Below are 21,515 nucleotides of genomic sequence, written 5' to 3' on the forward strand. Positions count from 1 at the left end.
CCAAACCTATCAGCACACATCATTTCAATATATAGAGCACACATCTAAAATGCATGAAACACTGTGAAAATGCATATGTGATGCAATGCATGAGTAGACATGATCATTTAAACAAAACCCAACCCAAAATTTTTGCAAAAACCTCAAAAATTTTTAAAAACCCCGAAAACTTTTCAAAAACCCAAAACTTAGGTCAAAATGAATGAAATGCATGATACAAGAGAGAAATGAGATCATACTAGATGAAGAATTCACGATTTGGGCTGAAGATCAAGTGGGGAATGTGAAGAGGTTGAGTGTGAAGTGTTTGGGAGAGAGAGAAAGGATTTTCTATCGAGAGAAAACGGAGAGAAATGAAAAGAAAACACGCTGAGAGTTTATATAGAAAACCACAAAACTCAATGGATCGAGAGGTATCGAGAGTTGTCAAGCACTAATTCTCGACAGATTTATCTGTCGAGGTGTTATCGAGAGTTGTCCATAGCAAAGTGACCTTGATGGATCGAACTTCTATCAAGCATCTATCGAGTAGACAAAAAGTTTCTCGATGGATCGAGAATCTGTCGAGAGCTATCAAGACAAATTCTCAAAAGTTTTGATGGATCGAGATTGCGTTAACTTTTGTCGAGAAAGGAAGATCAAAGATCTCAATAGATAGCCTAGGTGTCGAAAGGTGTCGAGAAGCTGTCGAGAAGTGCAAAACAGTTTTTCAAAGAAGAGAAAAACACAGAAATGAATGCAATCAAACATGCTAATCAACCAAAGATCCAAACAACAGTTTAAGCTCTCAAAAACATCTCTTAATAAGAAAAATGCCAAGTATTTTGATCCAACAACACACACACACACACACTAAACAAGTCTAACCAATTTTATATTTCAAAAACAAGTCAAGACAGTTTAGTGAGCATACATTAACACATGTATTCCTTGTGGTGGCCAAATCACATTGTACTTGCGCATGTATCAAAAGTAGCAAAGAGTTTGCATGTTGTGTGTAAAAAATATTGCAAGATTGCATAAGTATCTACATATTATGATGATTTGAGATATGAGAAAATCAATTTAACTCACACACAATTATAACTGCTTGATGGGGACTATCACCTTCGAGGTACATCCTATAACTCTCACATTTCCTAGAAACACGCTTGCAATCATTTTAAAAAGCATTTTGATTCTTTTTGCTTTTATATTCATTGCATATTTTTCTTTTGAGCATAGCATGCATGGTTATATAAGAGAGAGAGAAGACATACCCAATTATGCAAGCTTAAACATCACAATTTTGTTATGCCGAAGAACACAGATGTTATACATGATTGGCGGGTTTTAGTGGTGAGATGGCTATTTATGCATTTCTCTTAGAATTTTCTAGTCCTTCCCATCAAAAAGAGTGATATGAGTGTCAAGATATAAGAGACAATCTTAATCATACTCATCACAAATACGAGTCACAAAACTCACTTGCTTAATTGTGTATTAAAATGCTCATCTATGCTACAAGAGATACAAAGTTTAGAAAACTTTGTTTCAATGACCATCTAATGTACACAAGTACCAATATACACAAACACACACTGTTTTTGTATTTCTTTGAATTTTTTTTTTTAGTGAAAAAAAAATAAAGCAAAAATTGAAAAGGAACTAAACAAAAATAGACAAATAACATGAAAGCATAAAAGAAAGATGCAGATGCATGAAAACATGATTCCAAAAGTAGACAAGAAATCAAGCAAGAAAGTCCTATTTTAGATAGAAAGAATTAAAGTAGAAGACAACAGAAAAGACAATTAAATCTTAGACTCCTTTCTCACCTACACAGACTCCTTTCTCACCTACACAGCACGAGTCTTTGGCCTTGAAGATAAAAAGGAACGTGTCCTAATATGTCTACTAAAGGACAAAGAAGACATGCTTGCAATCTTATAAAAAGCATTTTGATTCTTTTTGCTTTTATTTTTCTTTGAATATTTTTCTTTTGTTAAGCATATCACGCATGGGCATATAAGTGACAGAAAAGAAATACCAATTATGTTAAGATTTTGACATTGCACTTTTGCCATGCCAAAGCATAAAGATGTGATTTCATGATTGGCGGGCAAGAGTGGTGAGATAGTTATTTATGCATTTCTCTTAAGATTTTCTAGTCCTTCCCGTCAAAAAGAGTGATATGAGTGTTAAGTACAAGAGATTACTTAATCTTACTCATCACAAAATCGAACCACAAAGCTCACTTGCTTAGTTGTGCATGAAGATGCTCATCTAAGTTACAAAAGATACAAAGTTTAGAAAACTTTGTTTCAATGGCCATCCAAGGTACACAAGTACCAATGTACACAAAACATATACTGTTTTTGTATTTTTCTAATTTTTCAATTTTTTTTTAATAAAAAAAACAAAACAAAATAAAGTAAAACTGAAAACAAAAAAACAGAAACATGTTAAATAAAGCAAAGCATAAAAACTAGACTGGCTTAAAAACAAAAAAGCAAAACACACAAGTAATGCATAATCATAAAAAGGAGAGAGAGAGAGAGAGAAAGTGACTAAATCACTTTGAGTCTTTTTCCTTCCACACCTTGGAAGAACCTTTCTGTTTAGTGAATCCTTGGTCCGGCGGTAAGGGGGACGAATTGAAACTGTTCAAGTTCGAAAGAAACATAAGGGCTTTGATAAGATCTCTAAGATGAGCAAAAGAGGATGGAAACTGATTCTAATTTCCAGATGAGATCATACTGTTATTTTGTTGAGTGGCTAACCACTTAGTCCTAGGGTTTCTAATCTCTTTCTTATCAAGCCTAGGGGGTTCTCCTAAGATAGATTTACCTTTATCTATATTCTCACTAGCTAAAACAGTTTCAACATCATTGTTCTTAGAATTAACATTATTAGCAGGTGAAACAGACACGGTAGCACTAGAAGAAACAATATTAGGAGAAGAGAAATCATACCCCAAACTGGTTCTATCAGAAGCAGATTTTGAAAGCAAGATCTCATCAAGTTTTGTACTAGAAGTCCTCTCCAGTTGAGCTCTAACTTGAAACAGCTTTGCTTTAAGCTTCTTGGTCTTTTTAGCCAAGAAATTGTTCTCAAACCGCAGTGCTCCAATGGTCTGATTAGCTTCGTCAAACTTTGTGGAAAGCTCTTCTCGATCAAGTTCCACATCAATCAACTTCTTGGTGGCCAACCTATATTTTCTCATGCTTCTCAGAAACTTCGTACAATTTTTCATAGGCTATATGGATGTCATCTTGATCGTCAATTTTCTCAAACTTAGAGTCCACCAAGTCTTCTTCATCATCTACTATTTCTACGCCCCCATCAGTAGGATCAACTATAGCAGTGAAGGCATTCAAGATTCCCTCGTCATCATTGTCATTTGAATCATCCTCAGTCTCGGTGTCACTTAAGGTAGCAGCAAGGGCCTTACTTTTTCCAATAGTCTTGAGATAAGTTGGACATTCTTGTTTCATGTGTTCAAAACCTTGACATTTGAAGCATTTTGGTTCAGAGGGAACAGTGTACTGACCGCCATCCTTAGCATCCTTCTTCCGTCTATCTTGGCTCTTGAATTGTGAAGAACTGGATTACTTACGGTCTTGGTCAAATCCTTTCGCATTGACATTCTTCATGAACATTTTAACTGCCTTGTGATATAGGATTTCATCTTGGAATCTTCATCATCAGAAGACTCATTAGTATCACTACTTTTAGCTTTCAAAGTCATGCTCTTGCTCTTGCTTGATTTCCCTATCCTAGACAAACCCAATTCATAAATTTTCAAGTTGCCAACCAGCTCTGTCAAAGGAATTTGGTCAATGTCCTTTGATTCCTCAATGTCGGTGATCTTGGCATGGGATCTCTCTGGAAGAGATCTAAGCACCTTTCTTACAATCTTGGGTTCGGGAATGATTTCTCCAAGATTAAATATAGAGTTCACTATGTCCTTAAGTTTGGCATAGAGCTCATCAAATGACTCATTATCCTCCATCTTAATCTCTTCAAAACTCGTGGTAAGCCTTTGAAACTTTGAATCCTTGACAGCCTTAGTTCCTTCATAGGTTGTTTGGAGGATAGTCCATGCCTCCTTTGCAGTTTCAATAAAGGATATCTTCTTGAACTCCTCATTCGTGATTGCACTGAATAAGGCATTCAGTGCTCTGCTGTTGAAGTTTGCTGCTTTGATCTTAGCATCATCCTAATTGGCCAGCACTTCCTTTGGCTTAGTCCAGCCTATCTCCATAGCTTGCCACACCTTTTCACCTAAAGACTACCAAAAAAAAAACTCTTATATGTACTTTCCAGTATACATAGTTAGTGCTATCAAATAAAGGAAGTATAATTAGCGATTGTCCTCTACCCATGGCAACAGAGGTCAATGGATCACACAGTAAAGATTAATCTGAATTAGAGTATGCTTGCTCTGAAACCACTTGATAGGCCAAGAATGTATTGACCCCCTTTGATAACTTAATTAATTAATTTAGCCAAGTGAAATTAATTCGATTCAATTATATGCAATAAGCGTGGTAGCATAAACAAATCATCAAATAACTAAATGCAATGGAAAATAAATTTGACATGGTGATTTGTTTACAAATGGGGAAAACCTCTAAGGTAAAACCCCACCGGGTGAATTTAAGGTCACCACCCCCGAGAATTCACTATTATCACAACAAGCGGTTACAAGTAAATGAATCCCAGTACCTTATACTAACCTATAGTAGAACTCTTACCCCAATACCAATTGGACTTGTTCTGTAGTGACAATCTCTCCTTTCAATACATGACTCTAAGTACGTGACTAACCAATCGATGCACGAATCCCAATACGTGACTAACACACCAACTTGAGAAGGATGTTGGCTGCAAATTTCTTCAGTTCATCCACATGATGAAGATCTCGAAACTTCTTGGTTACAAAACCTTACGACGTACAAACACAATAACTTCTTCAAGTGAAAGATGAACTAGGGCATATTGTCTTCGGTCACAATATGCTTTCAACAACATTATGATGGCCCTTAAAATAATCCTTATATATGTTTGGGGTTGTGAGAAAAGAAAGCCTAAATACATACACATAGATATGAGTGAAATTAGATTTGAAAAACCGATTTTCGTAAGTCTTGGTAGATACTGCTGTCAAGCTTATCTGTCGAGCTTTATATTTTAAATCTTTATCGAGCTATAAAGCACAGCACTTCTTCACTTGATTCTTGGACAGATTTGCATGGCTTCAATACTTGGACTTGAACTCTTGTTCCTTGAAGTATTAAACACATCATAAATCTACCCAATTACAAATAAAGTGCATTTTGTTAAAGGATTAGCCAATTGTAAATAACATATGTTTTTAACATGATCCACATATGTCCTAACATTAGAGATTTCAATTTGTTGTTACTCCATGGTAGAGAGAGAGAGAGAGAGAGAGAGAGAGAGAGAGAGGTTTGTGGGCCATGGAATCTAAGAAGGCAGCCATTCATCTCTAAATAGTACTCGAACCTCTCTCTCAGCAGGTTTAATTCTGATTAGGCCTTTTAAGTTAAGGTGGGTTATGACTTAGAACTCAACCCTACCTAAGAAAGTATATAAGGGGTCATTAAATTCTGAGTAAAAATAAGAAGATAAGACCAATACTGTGACCTTTAGGTTTTGTGTCATTCTCTCTTCACTAAAATACCAAAGAAATAAGAGCAAATCAAAAGATTGGTATTACTGCTACTCTGTGATCTTGTTGAAGCCACAAATACTTGCATAGTTGAGGTTGCTATGAAACTTTGAGGTGCTCCCTGAAGTTATGACTTATGAGCAGAAATTTATTATAGCTAATAAAAGAGTCCAATTTGGTTGGAGTTGCTTGGAGTTGAGTTGTGTAAAGTTGCAATTTACAACTATGTTTTAGTGTTGGCTTATTCCATGACAAAAAAGTATTGTAATTGTTTTAATTTTGTTCCTTGTATTTTGTGAGATTTTATTGTATTGGGTTTAGTATTAAATGGGTGAAGACTTAAGATTAATTGAAGATCAAGCGGATTTCGTGAGAAGCTCGCGAGAAGCTAACCCGCGAAGTATCCACGTGAGAAGCACATGACTGGAAGTTGAAGAGTCGTGCTAGGCTATTGTTTTGCAAGTGTCTCGCAAGTAAGGCCTTCCTGCAAGGTAGTCATGAAACATTCTGCTTAGAGGATTTTTAAGTATGACTTTCTTACATTTCACCCATACTATATATACCTTAATTACCCACAAATTGTAAGGAGGCCATTTAAAGAGAAAAACCCTAGATAGGTTTTCTACAACACATACACACCCATCTTTTAGAGAGAGAGAGCTATTCATCCTTAGTAAGAAATCATTCTAACATTTTCTTCTTCCTTCTCCCATTGTTATACCTTGAGAGGTGATTTGTACCCAAACACAACCTACACCTTTTCAGAGTGTAGGGAGTGTTTTGGAGCTTAGGAAACTTTAGGGATTTCCCAAAAGAAGCCAGTAAGGTTTAACGGATGCAATCGGGCGTATTGCGGGATTCAGAGAGCTAGAGTAGACAAGGCTACGTTAAGTCAGTTGGTAGTAGAAGCTTGGAGGGTTCAAGTACATGGGTAGACTAGGCTTAGAGGATCTTTTGTTATTCATGTACTCCAACTTTATTCTTTAGTGGATCGATTACCGCTTGGAGGGTGGCAGAGAGATTTTTTGCCGAATTCTTCGGTTTCCTCTTCGATAACTCATTGATATGTTATCTTGTGTTTGCACTCTTCTTCCCAACTCTTTTAGCTTTCATTTTCTTGCTTTGATTTGTTGAATATGGCTTAGAGTAGTTATCTTGTTTTTTCGCTCGCATTTACTCTATTCCGCACTTAGTTTAAGTAATGTAAAATCAATTGAGACGTAATTTTATTTTCAGGGTCTAAACAACTCTTGTGTTTTAACACATTTACGAGTTTTCAATTGGTATCAGATCGGGTACACCTGTACTGGTTTTATTACCTAAGTGTGATCCTTTACCCCTTGTGTTAATTTGCCATAGATAGTGCTTTGTATGCTTTCATGCATGTTTTGGATGTTGATGAATGTAACATGCCATGTATTTTTGAAAATGTTTCTATAAGTGATAATCCTCATGATTGTGATGCTATGTTACATGAATCTTTAGGTGTTGTTGATATTCCTAACATCAAACTCTTGAAGAAAAAGGCTAACAAGTTTCATATGAATTTGAGCAAGTTATTTTGTGAAAATGATGATTTGATTGCTAAGCTCAATGAATCGAAAAAATTGGTTGAGAAATATAAGAAACTTGCTGAAAATTCTCTTGAAAAGCTGAATGAGTTTAAATGTTTGAATATGGACTTGGATGCTAAACTTGTTTTGTCTAACAAATTAGTTGATGATCTTAAATGTGAAAATGAATCTCTTAAGATGTATGCCAAGTGTTTGATTGTTGAACCTATTACTAAAAATGAAGAAAATCTTTGTTGCAATCATGTTATGGTGCTCGATTTTGTGCCTACTGTGAGTTCTACCTCTAAAGAAAAATTGGTGTACATTCCTCCACAAACCCTCATCTCACTTCTCATGAGACACTAATTCCAAACAATCATTCCGTTCGGTTGAGGAAGGGTTCCTATGGTTGAGCTTATACTCTTTTGGTCCTTGATCTAATTCTTTCGATCTTTGTAGGACTCTTTATGCATTAGATGTTTCATTATCATGCATTTATGAATTATGCATCTCTTTATATGCATTTTTTTTTTTTTTTTTTTTTTTTTTTTGCATTTGATCTTACTTTTATTCTTTTGTTTTTGTGTGTATAAAAAATCTAAAATCACATAAAAAGTGAAAAATTCAAAAAGTTTGATTGTATATGTTTGAGCACATATCACATGTGAGTTTGGCCTAGTACCTTCGTACTAATGGCGTAGTGCATTTATGAGTTTAGCTTGTTATGTATGCACTTCCATTTTTGTGGGAAAAATCTTGAAATCTATGTGTAACTATTGTAAATCATCTTCAAGCTTGTCATGAATGATTGATTAATAGTTTTGATGGTTTTGATACATGCATAGACTTGTACCTATATATCTTCCCATACTTTTTATGTTTTTTCTTTATAGCTCATCAATTGTCAAATCTCGAAAAGAGAAAATAAGCTGTAAAAGCCGTCGCACATACTAGTATTTGACTAGGAAAAAGAGAAAGCGACTTGTATTGAAATGTATGGTGCCCAAAAAGCCAAAGACTTACTCACAAAATTGAAATATCAAAAATTTCAGGCATGGATCTCAAAATGAGATGTATTGTTCAAAAATGATCAAATGTTATGATTTGTAATGAAGCCAAATGAAAAGTTTCAAAGATATGTAATCATTTTCTTGTGGGAGGTTATATATGTTCATTTCTATAATTGAGATAGACTGACTTAGTATTAACTGTGTATGATTTGATTGAATTGATTATTGAAACTTCACTCTAAACTAAGGACTATTCCATACTTGATCCACACACACAACACACAAGTTTAATATTCAATGAATGCTTATTTCATTTGTGTGTTTGTACATAGTCAAATGTGATGTGTGTGTGCTCAACCATATTTGGATCAAACCAAAAAGATTTTTGTTCTTTTTGTTTGCTTCTGGAAATGATTTGTATCACCCATGTTTTTCAAAGTTTTTCAAGTTTTTTTTTTGCGTGAAAAACATGTTTCCTGGATGTTTTTCGTGACTCTTTTCATGAGTAAGCTTAGTTGGGAGTTAAATGGTCCAATTCTCAAGTTTTTTTTACTTTAGACAGAGAGTTTCACGACTGTTTCGCGAGTAAGGCTTACCTACGAAGTTACCAGCAAAATTTCTCTAGTTAGGTACTAGCAAAAGTTCCCAGCTTTCCACAAAAATCACCAGATCAACTTTTAAAGGACATTTCGTGGGACATTTGTTTTAAACGTCTCATATCTTCTCCCAAACCCCTATTTTAATGCTTCAATATAAAAACCCAACTAATTTCAAGTATTTTACATTCCATAAACATCTCTAAGGTAATTTTTAACTCTTTTCATTGATTTTAATCCTTAAATTATGTTTTTGGGGGGTTTTATGTTCATAGTTGGGATTTTCTCAAATGGGAGTTGGAAAACTTAATTTTTGTCAATATTTTTTATTGGGTTTTGTTTTAAATGATGATTTTTTTTGGATGTTGGCCCCTTGTGGCATAAATAATATGTATTTAGGCAAGATTTTCATAAGTTCATACATTGTTTAACATACATGTGTAGTGTGTACACTTCAAGTGTTTGATAAAATGCCCAAATAATATTTTATTGTTGTTTTGGACTCCGATGAGTACCAAATTTTGGGAATTAGCATGATTATGCATGCTTATCATGTATTGATCATTGGTTGTCTATTTTACACACTTTTCCCTGTAAGTGCTTGCTCATGCATTGATCATGCACACTAGATGCACTTTACTGCACATACTCTAACACTTAACATGTTTTGCATTCATTCATGCTAATTAAGTCTTTTTAGACTTCTTAGCACAAACAACATGGTCTTGTGTCTATGTCATGCCTTGGTCTATACTTTATTCCATCATCCTTAGCATGTCATGTTTACTTTATACTTTGTAGCATTGTGTCTTTAAGATGTTTTATCTTTTGTTTGAGCTCCATTTTCTCATTCATCTTACACCCCTCATGCATCATACCCTTGCTCATATCTTCTTTTCTTTGCTTCCTTTCTCTTGATTCATTTGTCTATTCGTGACAAAATGGAAGAGAGTATACTGGAGAGTATACCGGTGTGTTTTATCATTTTTGTATGACTCTTGTGCACATTCTTAGGGGGAGAAATTATACCTTATGCACATTCGTATGAGGAGAAAGCTATAGGGGAGATGCATATACCAAGAGGGAGAAGACATCTTTTTTTGAGAAAATTTTGTTTTGTTTTTTTTTTTTTTTTTATATATTTTGCTTGTTTTCTCGTTGCTTTATAATACTTTGAGTTATGTTTAGTATCTTTACTTTGTTGCTCTCATCGCATCATGCTTATGTGTTGGACATGCATACATCCTTATGTTATTTTGCTTTGTTTGTTATATGTTCGAATGATCATTTGCTTTGCTATATGATCATTATGGTCATTTCCATATGACTGTTTTGTGTTTGATCAAGTTGCTTATATATTTCACATCATGTTTATTTGATTACATTTTACTTGTTACATTATACTTGTCTTTTTATCACTTGATTTACCTTGAGGGTCTAATGCGTTTTGTGTAAGTGTTTCAGGTTATAGGTATATATGTTCCAAGTTCATCACAGCTTCTAGATTTAGGCGTGAGTGAGTTTTGTCATTATTCTTAAACTCACGTTTAAGTCTAAAGTCTGTTCTAGGGTGTTTTGTCACGGAATAGCAAAAGTGGGAGATTGTAAAGTTGCGATTTACAACTATATTTTAGTGTTAGCTTATTCCATGAAAAAAAGTGTTGTAATTGTTTTAATTTTGTTCCTTATATTTTATGAGATTTTATTGTATTGGATTTAATATTAAGTTGGTAAAAATTCAAACTTAATTAAAGATCAAGTGGATTTCGCGAGAAGCTCACGAGAAACTAACATTCAAAGTAGTCACGTGAGAAGCACATGATCGGAAGCTAAAGAGTCATGCCAGGCTATCAGTTTTGCAAGTATCTTATGAGTAAGGCCATCCCGCGAGGTAGTCGAGAAACATTTTTCCTGGAGGATTTTTAAGTGTGACTTTCTTACCATTCACCCATACTATATATATCCTTATTACTCACAAATTCTAAGGAGACAATTCAGAGAGAAAAACTCTAGATACGTTTTCTACAATACATACACCCATCTTTTAGAGAGAGGGCTACTCATCCTTAGTATGAAATCATTTTAGCCTTTTCTCCTTCTCTCTCCCATTGTCATACCTTGAGAGGTGATTTGTACCTAAACACAACCCACAGTTTTTCAGAGTGTAGAGAGCGTTTTGAAGTTTGGAAAGTTTTAGGGATTTGCCAAAAGAAGCCGGTAAGGCTTGGCGGATGCAATCTGGCGTATGACGTATTGCGAGATCTGGAGAGATAGAGAAGACAAGGTTTCGTTAAGTCAGTTGGTAGTAGGAGCTTGGAGGGCTCAAGTACATGGGATAGACTAGACTTGGAGGGTCTTTTGTTATTCGTGTATTCCAACTTTATTATCTAGTGAATCGATTACTGCTTGAAGGGCGGCATAGAGATTTTTCGTCAAGTTTTTTAGTTTCCTCTTCGATAACACATCGGCGTGTTATTTTGTGTTTGCACTCTTCTTCCCTACTCTTTTAGCTTTCATTTTACTACTGTGATTTGTTGAGTATGGCTCAGAGTAGTTATCTTATTCGTCCGCATTTACTCTATTTCGCACTTAATTTAAGTTAGAGTAAAATCAACTGAATCGTAATTTTATTTTGGGGATCTAAACAACTCTTGTGTTTTAATACATTTACGAGCTTTTAAGTTGGATCATGTGGGATCACAAGGTTTTCATTTTTTATTTTTATTAAATCTTTTATTTTAGGAGAGTGAAACAAAAAGCTTAAATTTGGAAATTGTAAAGTTGTGATTTCCAACTATATTGTGTTGGCTTTTATTTCATGCTAAATTTGATTGTAATTTCTTCAATCATATTTCTTGTATGTATATGGGTTTAATTGTAAGGGATGAATGTGAGAGATCGGTGAAGAATTAAGTTTCAAAAGTTGAACAAGTGGATTTCGCAACTGGATCGCAAGTAACTCGCGAGAAGTAACCCGGGAAAAAGCCACATGTAGAACATATGAAAGATAAAGAGTCGTGTTAGGCTATCATTTTTACGACTGTCTCATGGGAAGGGCCAACCCGCAGAGGACTCACGAAAGTCTCTATTTGGCAAAAAGTTGTGTTTTGCTTTACCAAGTTTTTATCCACACTATATATACCTCCGTTACCCACAAATTGTAAAAAAAATTTCAGAGATAAAACCTTAGAAAATATACTTGAGAGTTAAAGATTGCTATACTTACAATTTTCTACGCATTTCCTTGTGGTTTTGCTCAACTCTTGCCTCTCCATCTTTAGACTTTTGAGCGGTTACTAGTTCAAACACTTACTATATTCATTCTGAATGTAAAGTGAGATTTTAGTGTTGTTAGGAAATATTGGAAAAAACCATTTATTGATGGATGCAATCGGGATAAATTAAGAGATCCAGAAAATTAGAGAAGATAAGACTCCGAGAAGTTAATTGATAGTAAAAGTTTGAAGGGCTCAAGTACATGGGGCAGACTAGACTAGACTTGGAGGGTTTTTAATTATTCGTGTGCTTCAACTTTATTCTCTTGTGGATCAATTTTGACTTTAGCGGATTGTGGAGTGATTTTTCGTCGAGTTTTTCGATTTTCCCTTTGACAACACATCTCAGTGTTATCTTGTATTTGCATCTTTCTTTTATACTCTTTAAGTTTTCATTTTATTATTGATAATGGATGAATATGACATAAGGTAGTGTTGTCAGTTCATTGCGTTTATTTACTCTTGTTCTGCACTTAATCTAAGTTAGAGTAAAAATAATCTAGCCGTAATTTTAAAATTGGGGGTTTGAACAAGCTATGTTTTAGCACAAATCCAAGCTTTCAGAAATTAATATACACATCACAGATCTTAATTTATGGTATATAGAATGGAAAGGAAAAAATGATAAAGAAGATTTTGATTCCAAAAAAGCTATTAATATATATATATATATATATATATGAAATTCTATGTGTACGATAAGAATGCAGAGAAGATCTAATTTATTACAATGTAACTCAATAATTATACATCATAAAAAAAAAAAAAAAAAAAAAAAATGTCCACATTACAAGACAAATTATTAAAACACATAACTACCATTTTTTCCCCTGATTATGTAAATACCAACTTTGCACATGTTACGGAGTATACCTATGGCAGTCGCGGGTGAAGGCTTCTGTACAATGTTCGTGTTTCCCAATATGGTTTCCCATCGGAAAAACCGGTTGATTATTTTGCTTAGTTTTTCCAGTGATTGAATTGAAAGGAACCATCATCCTTCTGCTAATATCCGAATCCATCAAAAACTCTGACTCCTTGTCATCTGCTATGAGGCAGGCTGTGTCGTTGTTGTTGCTTTTGTTGTACAGTGCTGTAGTAGTAGCAGCAGCACTTGAAAAACTTATTTTGAGCAGAAATATCATAATCATCATCACCGGAAGTGATAGTGAGATACCCCTCTTTGCGCTAACTCCCATTCTTGTGTTTTTTTTTAGTTCACTCTCCTTTCCTTTCTCTCTCTTTGCAAATGAATGGGAGTCGAATAGGACTAAGAGGCAGGGACTATATAGCGGGTGAAGAGTGAAAGGTGAAGACTGACCAAAGAATCTTAATAGAATGACATAAGTACCCCGCGATTCGAATGGAACGAGTGGCTCTCAATGGTGGATACAATGTGTGGATCAGAGGAATTGTGGTTGTCGGCAATACCAATATCCACAGTGCAAAATTTGGATCATTGGATGCTCGTCCTTTTGAGTGCATTTTCTCCCTCTTTTATTAAAATATCAACCTATTTTTAGGGAACCAAAATCAACTTGACTGACTAGTTTTATTTGTTCGTTATTATCCTGAAAAGAGAGAAGAAATAGATTAATAAGAATACACCAATAATTTCGTGACTGAATTAATTGATATTTTTTAGTATTTTTATTTGATACATCTAAATTGTAGAGGTCAAATTCTCCTCTTACTTATCAAAAAAAAAAAAAAAAATCCTCTTCTAATTATCAAATTATTAAAAAATTAATTAAGTCGGATAGATATTAAGATCAAAACATTTCAATAAAAAGTTTCAATGGATTGAAATTGGATCTAGTTCAAAGTTGTTTATATCGTCCTCTTTTTTTAACATGAATTATTATTTTATTTTTCGGTTATTTGGCATGAACTATTTAAAAGCACACATTTATATATACTAATTTGATCTCATCAAAATTTAGTTATGAAATTTCAAGTGTTACATTTGATTCCCAATGATTTGGATTGAAATAAAATCTTTAAAATTTTATCCAAAATGATGAAGCGTGACTTCGTCAGTCGAGTTGAACGTGTCTAGATAAATCCAAACTCTCGCTTGGGTACTTGCGTAAATGAAAAGACCGCTCCTTTCAAGGTGGTCACCGGTGTGGTGTCTACCACAACGTCTCCGATGCCAAAGTCAGAACAGGAAAATGCTTTGTAAAATGAAACAAAATAGCAGAATAACAATGAGTGTCTCTCAGAGTGTCTATGTACCTTGTGTTGGCAATGTGAGTGTTTTATATATGTTGCCTTGGATTCTAGCCATTGTGGTTGTTAATGCTTTTCTTGGTAACGCCTCCTACCTAGTAATGGGGCTTTAATAGGCTCCCAACGGCCTGTATGGCTGGCTTTGTAACTGCCCAAGTTATTTATTGATTATATTGAATGACTTCCGTATCCTCTTCAGTGATAATTGGTTTCTTCGTTTGTCAAGATGACTTCGTCATTTTTAGTGGCGTGGTCTCGTCAATCCCATCAGTTACCCCCCAGGTTCTGTGGTTGCCATGACGTGTCATGACGGCCATAGAAGATGAAAGGTTTTACTGAGCTGTCCATGACTCTTGGAGTTTCGCTTCGAATTAAATGCATAGTGGCAGCGCCACACGCGACGTGGCCACGTGGCGCGTGCTGATCGGTCGAGTTAATTGCATGACCCTTGGGTTTCCCGTTGTTTTTCAGTTTTTTTGGGCCTTGGTTTTTTAAACTTTCCTCTCCTTCACTTTTCCCCATTTCTTTAATCATTTGCTCTAAGTTTTTTCTTTTCCATTTACTCTTGTGACCATTCCGACCTTGTTCCGGCAATATCCTTTGGATTTTTCTCCGATTGAGCTGCCTATTTTCAAGGTACGTTCTTCTTTTCCTCTTCCTCTATTTCCTTTTTCTTCATAATCTGTTATAAGTTTCTGATTTTTACTTTCTCTTTGCTTTGCTGTGGTTTTTTTTGGTTTTTGGGCTTTTAGGATTCAACTCCTTCTTAGTTTTTCATGGTCAGTGACTCTGAGGTTAGGGTAGCTTGCCCCTCGGTTTCTTTCTTTTTTGCTCGTTAGGGGCTGCTTTAGGTGTTTTTGGTGACTTTGTTCCCTTGGTTGGGGATTTTATTTTTGCGTGTTGTGGGTTAAGTGTGATCTTAGGAGAGCTATCCCCAATACTTAGCCAATCGATTGCTTGGTTTGAGGGTGAGACGAAGAGGATGTCAGAGGTGAGATCCAGTGAGCTCAAGACTGGGTTGTCGTCTAGCGGTGGTCCAGTGGAGGGTGATACAATCGTCTCTATCTCTCGTGCGGTTAAGGCTTTTTATGCCCTCGAGGAGGTGTGTGGGCTAGATGTTGACACCGTGGGTAGATTCAAGGATAGGTTTCAATTTCCAGAGCGGGTTCGTGTTCGTCGGCCCAACAGTAAGGAACAGGCTTGCCACTTTTTCCCTGGTGAGGTATGCTTCTACAAGGCTGCCTTCACTTATGGGCTCAGGCTCCTCGTCCATCTGTTTATAATGGAGCTTTTAGGCCACTTTGGTATTGCTCCCGAGCAGCTTATGCCCAATTCATGGAGGATAGTGGTCAACTATATGGAAATATAGTTGGCCACTAACGGGGACATGATTAAGGTAGGTGAACTCGTATATCTTTATCATTTGAAGGAGTCAAAAGAGTATGGATATTATGAGTTAGTACCTTGGGCGAGGAGAGCTAGGCTTATCAGGGGTTTACCTTCGTCCTTCAGGTATTGGAAATCTTGTTTCTTTTTCGTGTCTAGGGACGACTTTGAGACCCCCTCTAGCGAGGCTTGGGGCGATATCCCAAGATTGCTTTGTCGTTGGGGAACCCCGAACTTAGGTGCGTCAATATTTCTCATCGTCTGTTGATTTTTGTTCTATTTATATGTTCGTTACTAACCCTTTTTGCCGTTCCTTTGTGCAGTTAGGAGACAACCTAAGCTCAAAAGCAAGTACTAGGATTGTGTTAAGAAAGCGATAGAGTACGCTAAGACGATTGAAAGTTGGGACGATCTTGTAGATCCGCGGACCTTTGCGTCCTATTGCCTAGGTCCGAACCCATCTCCCTACGTCCTGCGTAACCTAGATATTGAAGGAAAAAAGAGTAAGTGTTAGGTTTGTTAGTATTGACTCCTTTGTATATACTTAGATAAGTATTAACAAGTGTTTTCCTCTTGCAGAAATGACAACGAAGTTCAACAAGGACATGTATGCTCGGATAAGGAGTAAGAAGGATGAGCCCTTGTCCGCTTTTAAGGCTAAGTCCGTCCGTGTAACGGAGAAAGGGGCCCCTATACTTGCAGCGCTTCCGTCCACTCCAACTCTTGGGACGGAGGGGACAGCATCGCCGACCCCCTCGGTGGAGGAGCTTACTCCCCGGCATAAGAGGCCAAGGACTGGGGATAAGCAAAAAGAGAAGGTTGACTCTCGATCTTCCAGCGTCTAGGACGATGCTGGGGTTGCCTTGGCACGTGCTCAGGACGTCTTTGGTGCTAATGACATGAAAGTATTCTTGGGGGTGTCTACCAATAAGGTTGTGGGGCGTCACCTCCATAAGTTTGTCTAGGTACCTGTGCAAATTTATATCTTTCGTTCGTCTCTCTCTTTTTTTTTTTTTTTTTTTTTAAATTTTATTTTTTACTTTCTCAGGTGTTGGGAGAGAGTCTCCATCTCACTTCGGAGTACCTGGTTTAGGAGGCCAAGGTTGAGTCTGCGCTGTCCCATGTGACGACCTTGGAGGCAGAAAATTCAAAATTGAAGAAAGAGCTAATAGCTGCCATGAACGAAGCCAACTTGGCCAAGGAAAAGGTCAAGACTTTGACTGACGAGCTTTGAACTGAGCGACAGTTGACTTTGGAGAAAGACAAGCAACTTGCAATCGCCAGGGAGAAGATCAAAGGCATTGTTGCCAAGGCCGTTAAGGGATTTCAGCAAATTGAAGAGTACAACACTGTGCTCTTCAGCTATTACTTCAAGGGGTTCGAGCTTTTGAGGAGATACTTCATCAAGCACCCCTCTGGAGTAGACTTGGAGAAACTAGACTTGAAGGAGGTAGACCAGGAGATGGTTGTTGAAAAGGCCGCCCAATCTTCGACTACTGAGACTGATGCCCCTGAGAATGCCCCTGCCACTGACGATGTTGCAGCTGACGCTTGAACCTAATACTTATGAAAGTTTTCTTTTCTCTTTTGTTTCTTTGGGTGCCCGTTATGTTTTGGGCTTTTTATAAATATAATTTTATAACAATTTCCTTTTAATCTATCTTGAGAACAATATTTTTAGCCAAGTGTTTATGGGCCTTTAGATGTGAAAACAATGGTAACTGCCCGTTGTTTTTGGGCTTTAATTAAATTTATGGCTGTGTACTTGCATTTGTAATTGCTCACTTTCTGGTTCGTCATATGCTTGCGATGTCTTACATTCGTCCACGCTTTGTACTTAACAAAATTTTTAGTTGTAACTTTCCTTTTTCTTCGTCAGTGATTTTCTTCTTGTTTGCGCGAATTCTGCTACTTAGTTGATTTCCTGCAACTTGCACCTCTTCAAGGGATCTCGTCAGGGGTCTTGGTGAACTGGTAGGGAGCTCAGATTCAGCCTGAGCTTTGTTTTGATTTGTTGCAAGGTTCTTGTCCTCATTTTATTTATTTATTTTTTTTTTTTGGGTTTATATCCTCTTAGGGACTTTGTCGTGCATATGGCGTCGTCAGTAACTTACCTCTATCAAGGCGGAATCCATTTTATCTTGTGACTTACACCCATTTAAGGGATCTTGTCATGTTTGTGGCTTCATTAGTAACTTACGTCCGTCAAGGTGGAATCTTGTTACTTAGCCATTTTATTTTGTGACTTACACCCATTTAAGGGATCTTGTCATGTTTGTGGCTTTGCCAGTAACTTACATCCGTCAAGGCGGAATCTTGTTACTTAACCATTTTTGATTTTACAGTTGATTAGACCTGCTCTCACGAAGGCATTAGTTGAATAATTCTTTCATTAATTTCAGGAATGAATACATTTATTTGTTACGTCTATTGGTAGTATTTCTTCAAGTGTTCAATGTTCCATGGCCGCGAGAGCTTCTGTCCATCTAGGGTTTCTAGGTGATAGCTGCCTTGCCTGGAGTAGCGGATGACTCGGTAGGGTCCTTCCCATGTGGGACCAAGCTTTCCTTGGGCAGAGTCTCTAGTTGTTGTGGTGACCTTGCATAGAACGAGGTCGCCTATGTCAAGTCGTATGAGCTTTACCTCTTATTGTAGTATTCGGCCATCTTTTGTTGGTATTTCGTCATTCTGTTGGAAGCTTTGTCTCTTACTTCGTCTAGACAATCCAGGTTGATTCATAGCTGTTCGTCGTTGTCTTCTTCATGCAAAACCTCTTGCCTGATGCTTGCTACTCCTACCTCGACCGGGATTACTGCTTCAGTGCCATAGGTGAGTCTGAAGGGGGTTTCTCCAATTGGGGTACTTGTCGTGGTCCTGTAGGCCCACAAGATGTTGGGTAATTCTTCTGGCTAGGCACCCTTCGTGTCGTCTAGCTTAGCTCTGATTATCTTAAGTAGTGTCCAATTCGTCACCTCCGTCTGTCCATTCGCTTGTGGATGCCCTGGGGATAAGATCTGGTTTTTGATGCCTAGGCCTGAACAGAAGTCCCTGAAGCCCTGGCTGTTCAACTGCCGCCCATTATCTGATATGATCGTCCTTGGAATCTCAAACCTGCAAATTATATTCTTCCACACGAAACTCCGAATTCTTGCTTCAGTGATGGTTGCTAGTGCCTTTGCTTCGACCCACTTTGTGAAGTAATCAATAGTAACTAGTAGAAATTTTACCTGACCTTTACCTTGGGGCAGCGGGCCGATGATGTTGATTCCCTATTGTGCAAATGGCCACGGGGATGCTATCGTTGTCAGTCTCTCTGCTGGAAGTCACTAGACATTTCCGAACCTTTGACACTTGTCACACTTTTTGACGAGCTCTACTGCATCCATCTGCATTGTAGGCCAGAAATAACCTGTTCGAATGACCTTGCTCACCAAGGATCTAGGGCCAGCATGGATTTCTTCCAGGATGTACTTGGCTTCCTCTTCATTGACACACTTCAAGTAAGGTATGGAGAAACCACTTTTGTATAAGACGTCATTTAGGATTGTAAATCTGGATGCCCTCTTCTGGATCTTCTTGTCTTCCTCGGCATCCTGAAGGAGGTGTCTATCTTGGAGGAAAGATACGATCGATGTCATTCAGCTGTTTGTGCTCTGGATTGTAAATGTTGGGACTTCTTCAATTCTGGGGCACTTTTGGACCAACATATCTAACTCCATGCTCGTTGATCCTTCCTCTAACGAGGCTATCTTTGCAATCTCGTTTGCTGCCATGTTCTGGCCTCTTGGGACCTGCATGAATTCCAATTTATTAAACTCCTAGGCTAGATGTTTCGTCAGTTTGAGGTATTTTTGCATTCTTTTCTCTTTTGCTTCATACTCTTCTTTGATTTGGCCTACTACTAATTTTGAATCGGTTTGGATGAGCAGGTTCTTAGCCCCGAGTGCCTTCCTAAGTCTCAGCCCCATTAGTATTCCTTTGTATTCGGTCTCATTATTGGTGGCTGGGAACTTCAGTCGGACTCCGTATCTGAGCATTTCTCCGTTTGGGGTGACTATGATGATCCTTACTCCCCCTTTCTTTTGAGCTGATGAACCATCACTGTGGATCATCCACCGTTCTGTCTCATAGGTGGGGTTGTCATCTTCTGAGAGGGTGAACTCGACAATGAAGTCCACAAGAGCTTGTACTTTGATGACTGTTCTGGGGTGGTACTCGATGTCAAACTGGCTGAGTTCAATCGCCCACTAGACCATTCTCCCTGCTGTCTGGGGTTTGTTCATGGATTTTTTAATGGGCTGATTCGTCATCACCAAGATGGGGTTCGCCTAGAAGTATAGTTGCAATTTGCGCGAGGCTACTATTAATGCGAATGTGATCTTTTCAATCCTTAGGTACTTGGCCTCAGCCTCTTGGAAAGCCTGACTAACGTAGTAAACTGGGAGCTGCTTCTTGTCTTCTTCTCAGATTAGGGCTGCTCTCACGACCGTAGCTGATACTGCCAGATACAGATATAGGTCTTCTCCTTGCTTGGACAGACTCAGAAGGGGTGGATTGCTCAGGTAACGTTTGAGTTCCTGAATTGCTACCTCACATTCGATAGTCCAGGCGAAAGCCTGTTTCAATGTTTTAAAGAAGGGCGGGCATTTGTCCGTTGCTTTAGAGACGGACCTATTAAGTGCCGCGATCCTCCCTGTAAGCTTCTGGACTTCTTTGACGGTCTTGGGTGACGTCATGTTGAGGATGGCTTGCATCTTCTCCGAGTTTGCTTCTATTCCTCTCTGGGACACAATGAATCCCAAAAACTTTCCTGAGGCTATACCAAAAGCACACTTACTAGGGTTCAGCTTCATCTGGTATTGTCTGAGCATGGTGAACGTCTCCTTCAGATCGTCCAGATGGGTCAATTCTTCCTTACTCTTGACAAGCATGTCATCCACATATACTTCCATGTTTCTTCCAATTTGTTCACTGAACATTTTATTCACTAGCCTCTGGTAGGTTGCCCCTGTATTTTTTAATCTGAAGGGCATTACCTTATAGCAGTAGAGCCCTTGACTTGTGATAAAAGCAGTTTTTTCCTGGTCTTCTTCAGTCATCTTTATTTGGTTGTACCCTGAGAAAACGTCCATGAACGTCAGTAGTTATGCCCGGCCATAGAGTCTACTAGCTGGTCTATCCTCCTTAAGGGGAAACTGTCCTTTGGGTAAGCTTTAATTAGGTCCATGAAGTCTACGCACATTCTCCATTTCCCATTTGCCTTTTTCACTAAGACTAAATTCGCGAAGCATTCTGGACAATACACTTCGCGTATGAAGCCTACTACTATTAGTTTGTTAACCTCGTCTGTAATGGCCTGGTTTCGTTCTGGGGCAAAGACCCGTCGTTTCTACTAGACGGGCTTCTTTTCAGGATTCACTTTTAACTTGTGCTTGATAACCTTCGGCGATATGCTAGGCATGTCCTTATGGCTCCATGCAAAGACGTCAAGGTTTTCCTTAAGGAATTGAATAAGCATTGACCTCATCTCGGGACTCAATGTTGTTCCTATCCTTGTTGTCTTGGTTGTCTTTCCTTCTACCAGCTCCACTTCTTCCAGGGCTTCTACTTTATGTTCTTCCTTTTCCTCGATCGTCCACATATGGTTCTCCTTGGCAGCCAATACGGCGTTGTAGCATTCTCTTGCCAGGACTTAATTTCCTCTTACCTTGCCTACACCGTTCTCTATTGGAAACTTCACCTTCAGGCAATAGGTGGACGTGGCTGATTTCCATTTGTTGAGTGTG

General features: G+C 37.7%; 1 protein-coding gene across 1 annotated transcript; it reads right to left on the reverse strand.

The window, feature by feature from the left end:
• Positions 1–18,638: 18,638 nt before the first annotated feature.
• Positions 18,639–19,367, reverse strand: LOC126696268 (uncharacterized). The gene is made up of 2 exons (XM_050393036.1): positions 19,072–19,367; positions 18,639–18,840 (listed from the first exon to the last, which is right to left on the reverse strand). Exons 1-2 carry the CDS (start codon positions 19,365–19,367, stop codon positions 18,639–18,641), a joined length of 498 nt encoding a protein of 165 aa, XP_050248993.1.
• Between the last annotated feature and the right edge of the window lie 2,148 nt (positions 19,368–21,515).

Source organism: Quercus robur, chromosome 8 (assembly GCF_932294415.1).
Source record: "Quercus robur chromosome 8, dhQueRobu3.1, whole genome shotgun sequence".
In the NCBI taxonomy this organism is placed as follows: domain Eukaryota; kingdom Viridiplantae; phylum Streptophyta; class Magnoliopsida; order Fagales; family Fagaceae; genus Quercus; species Quercus robur.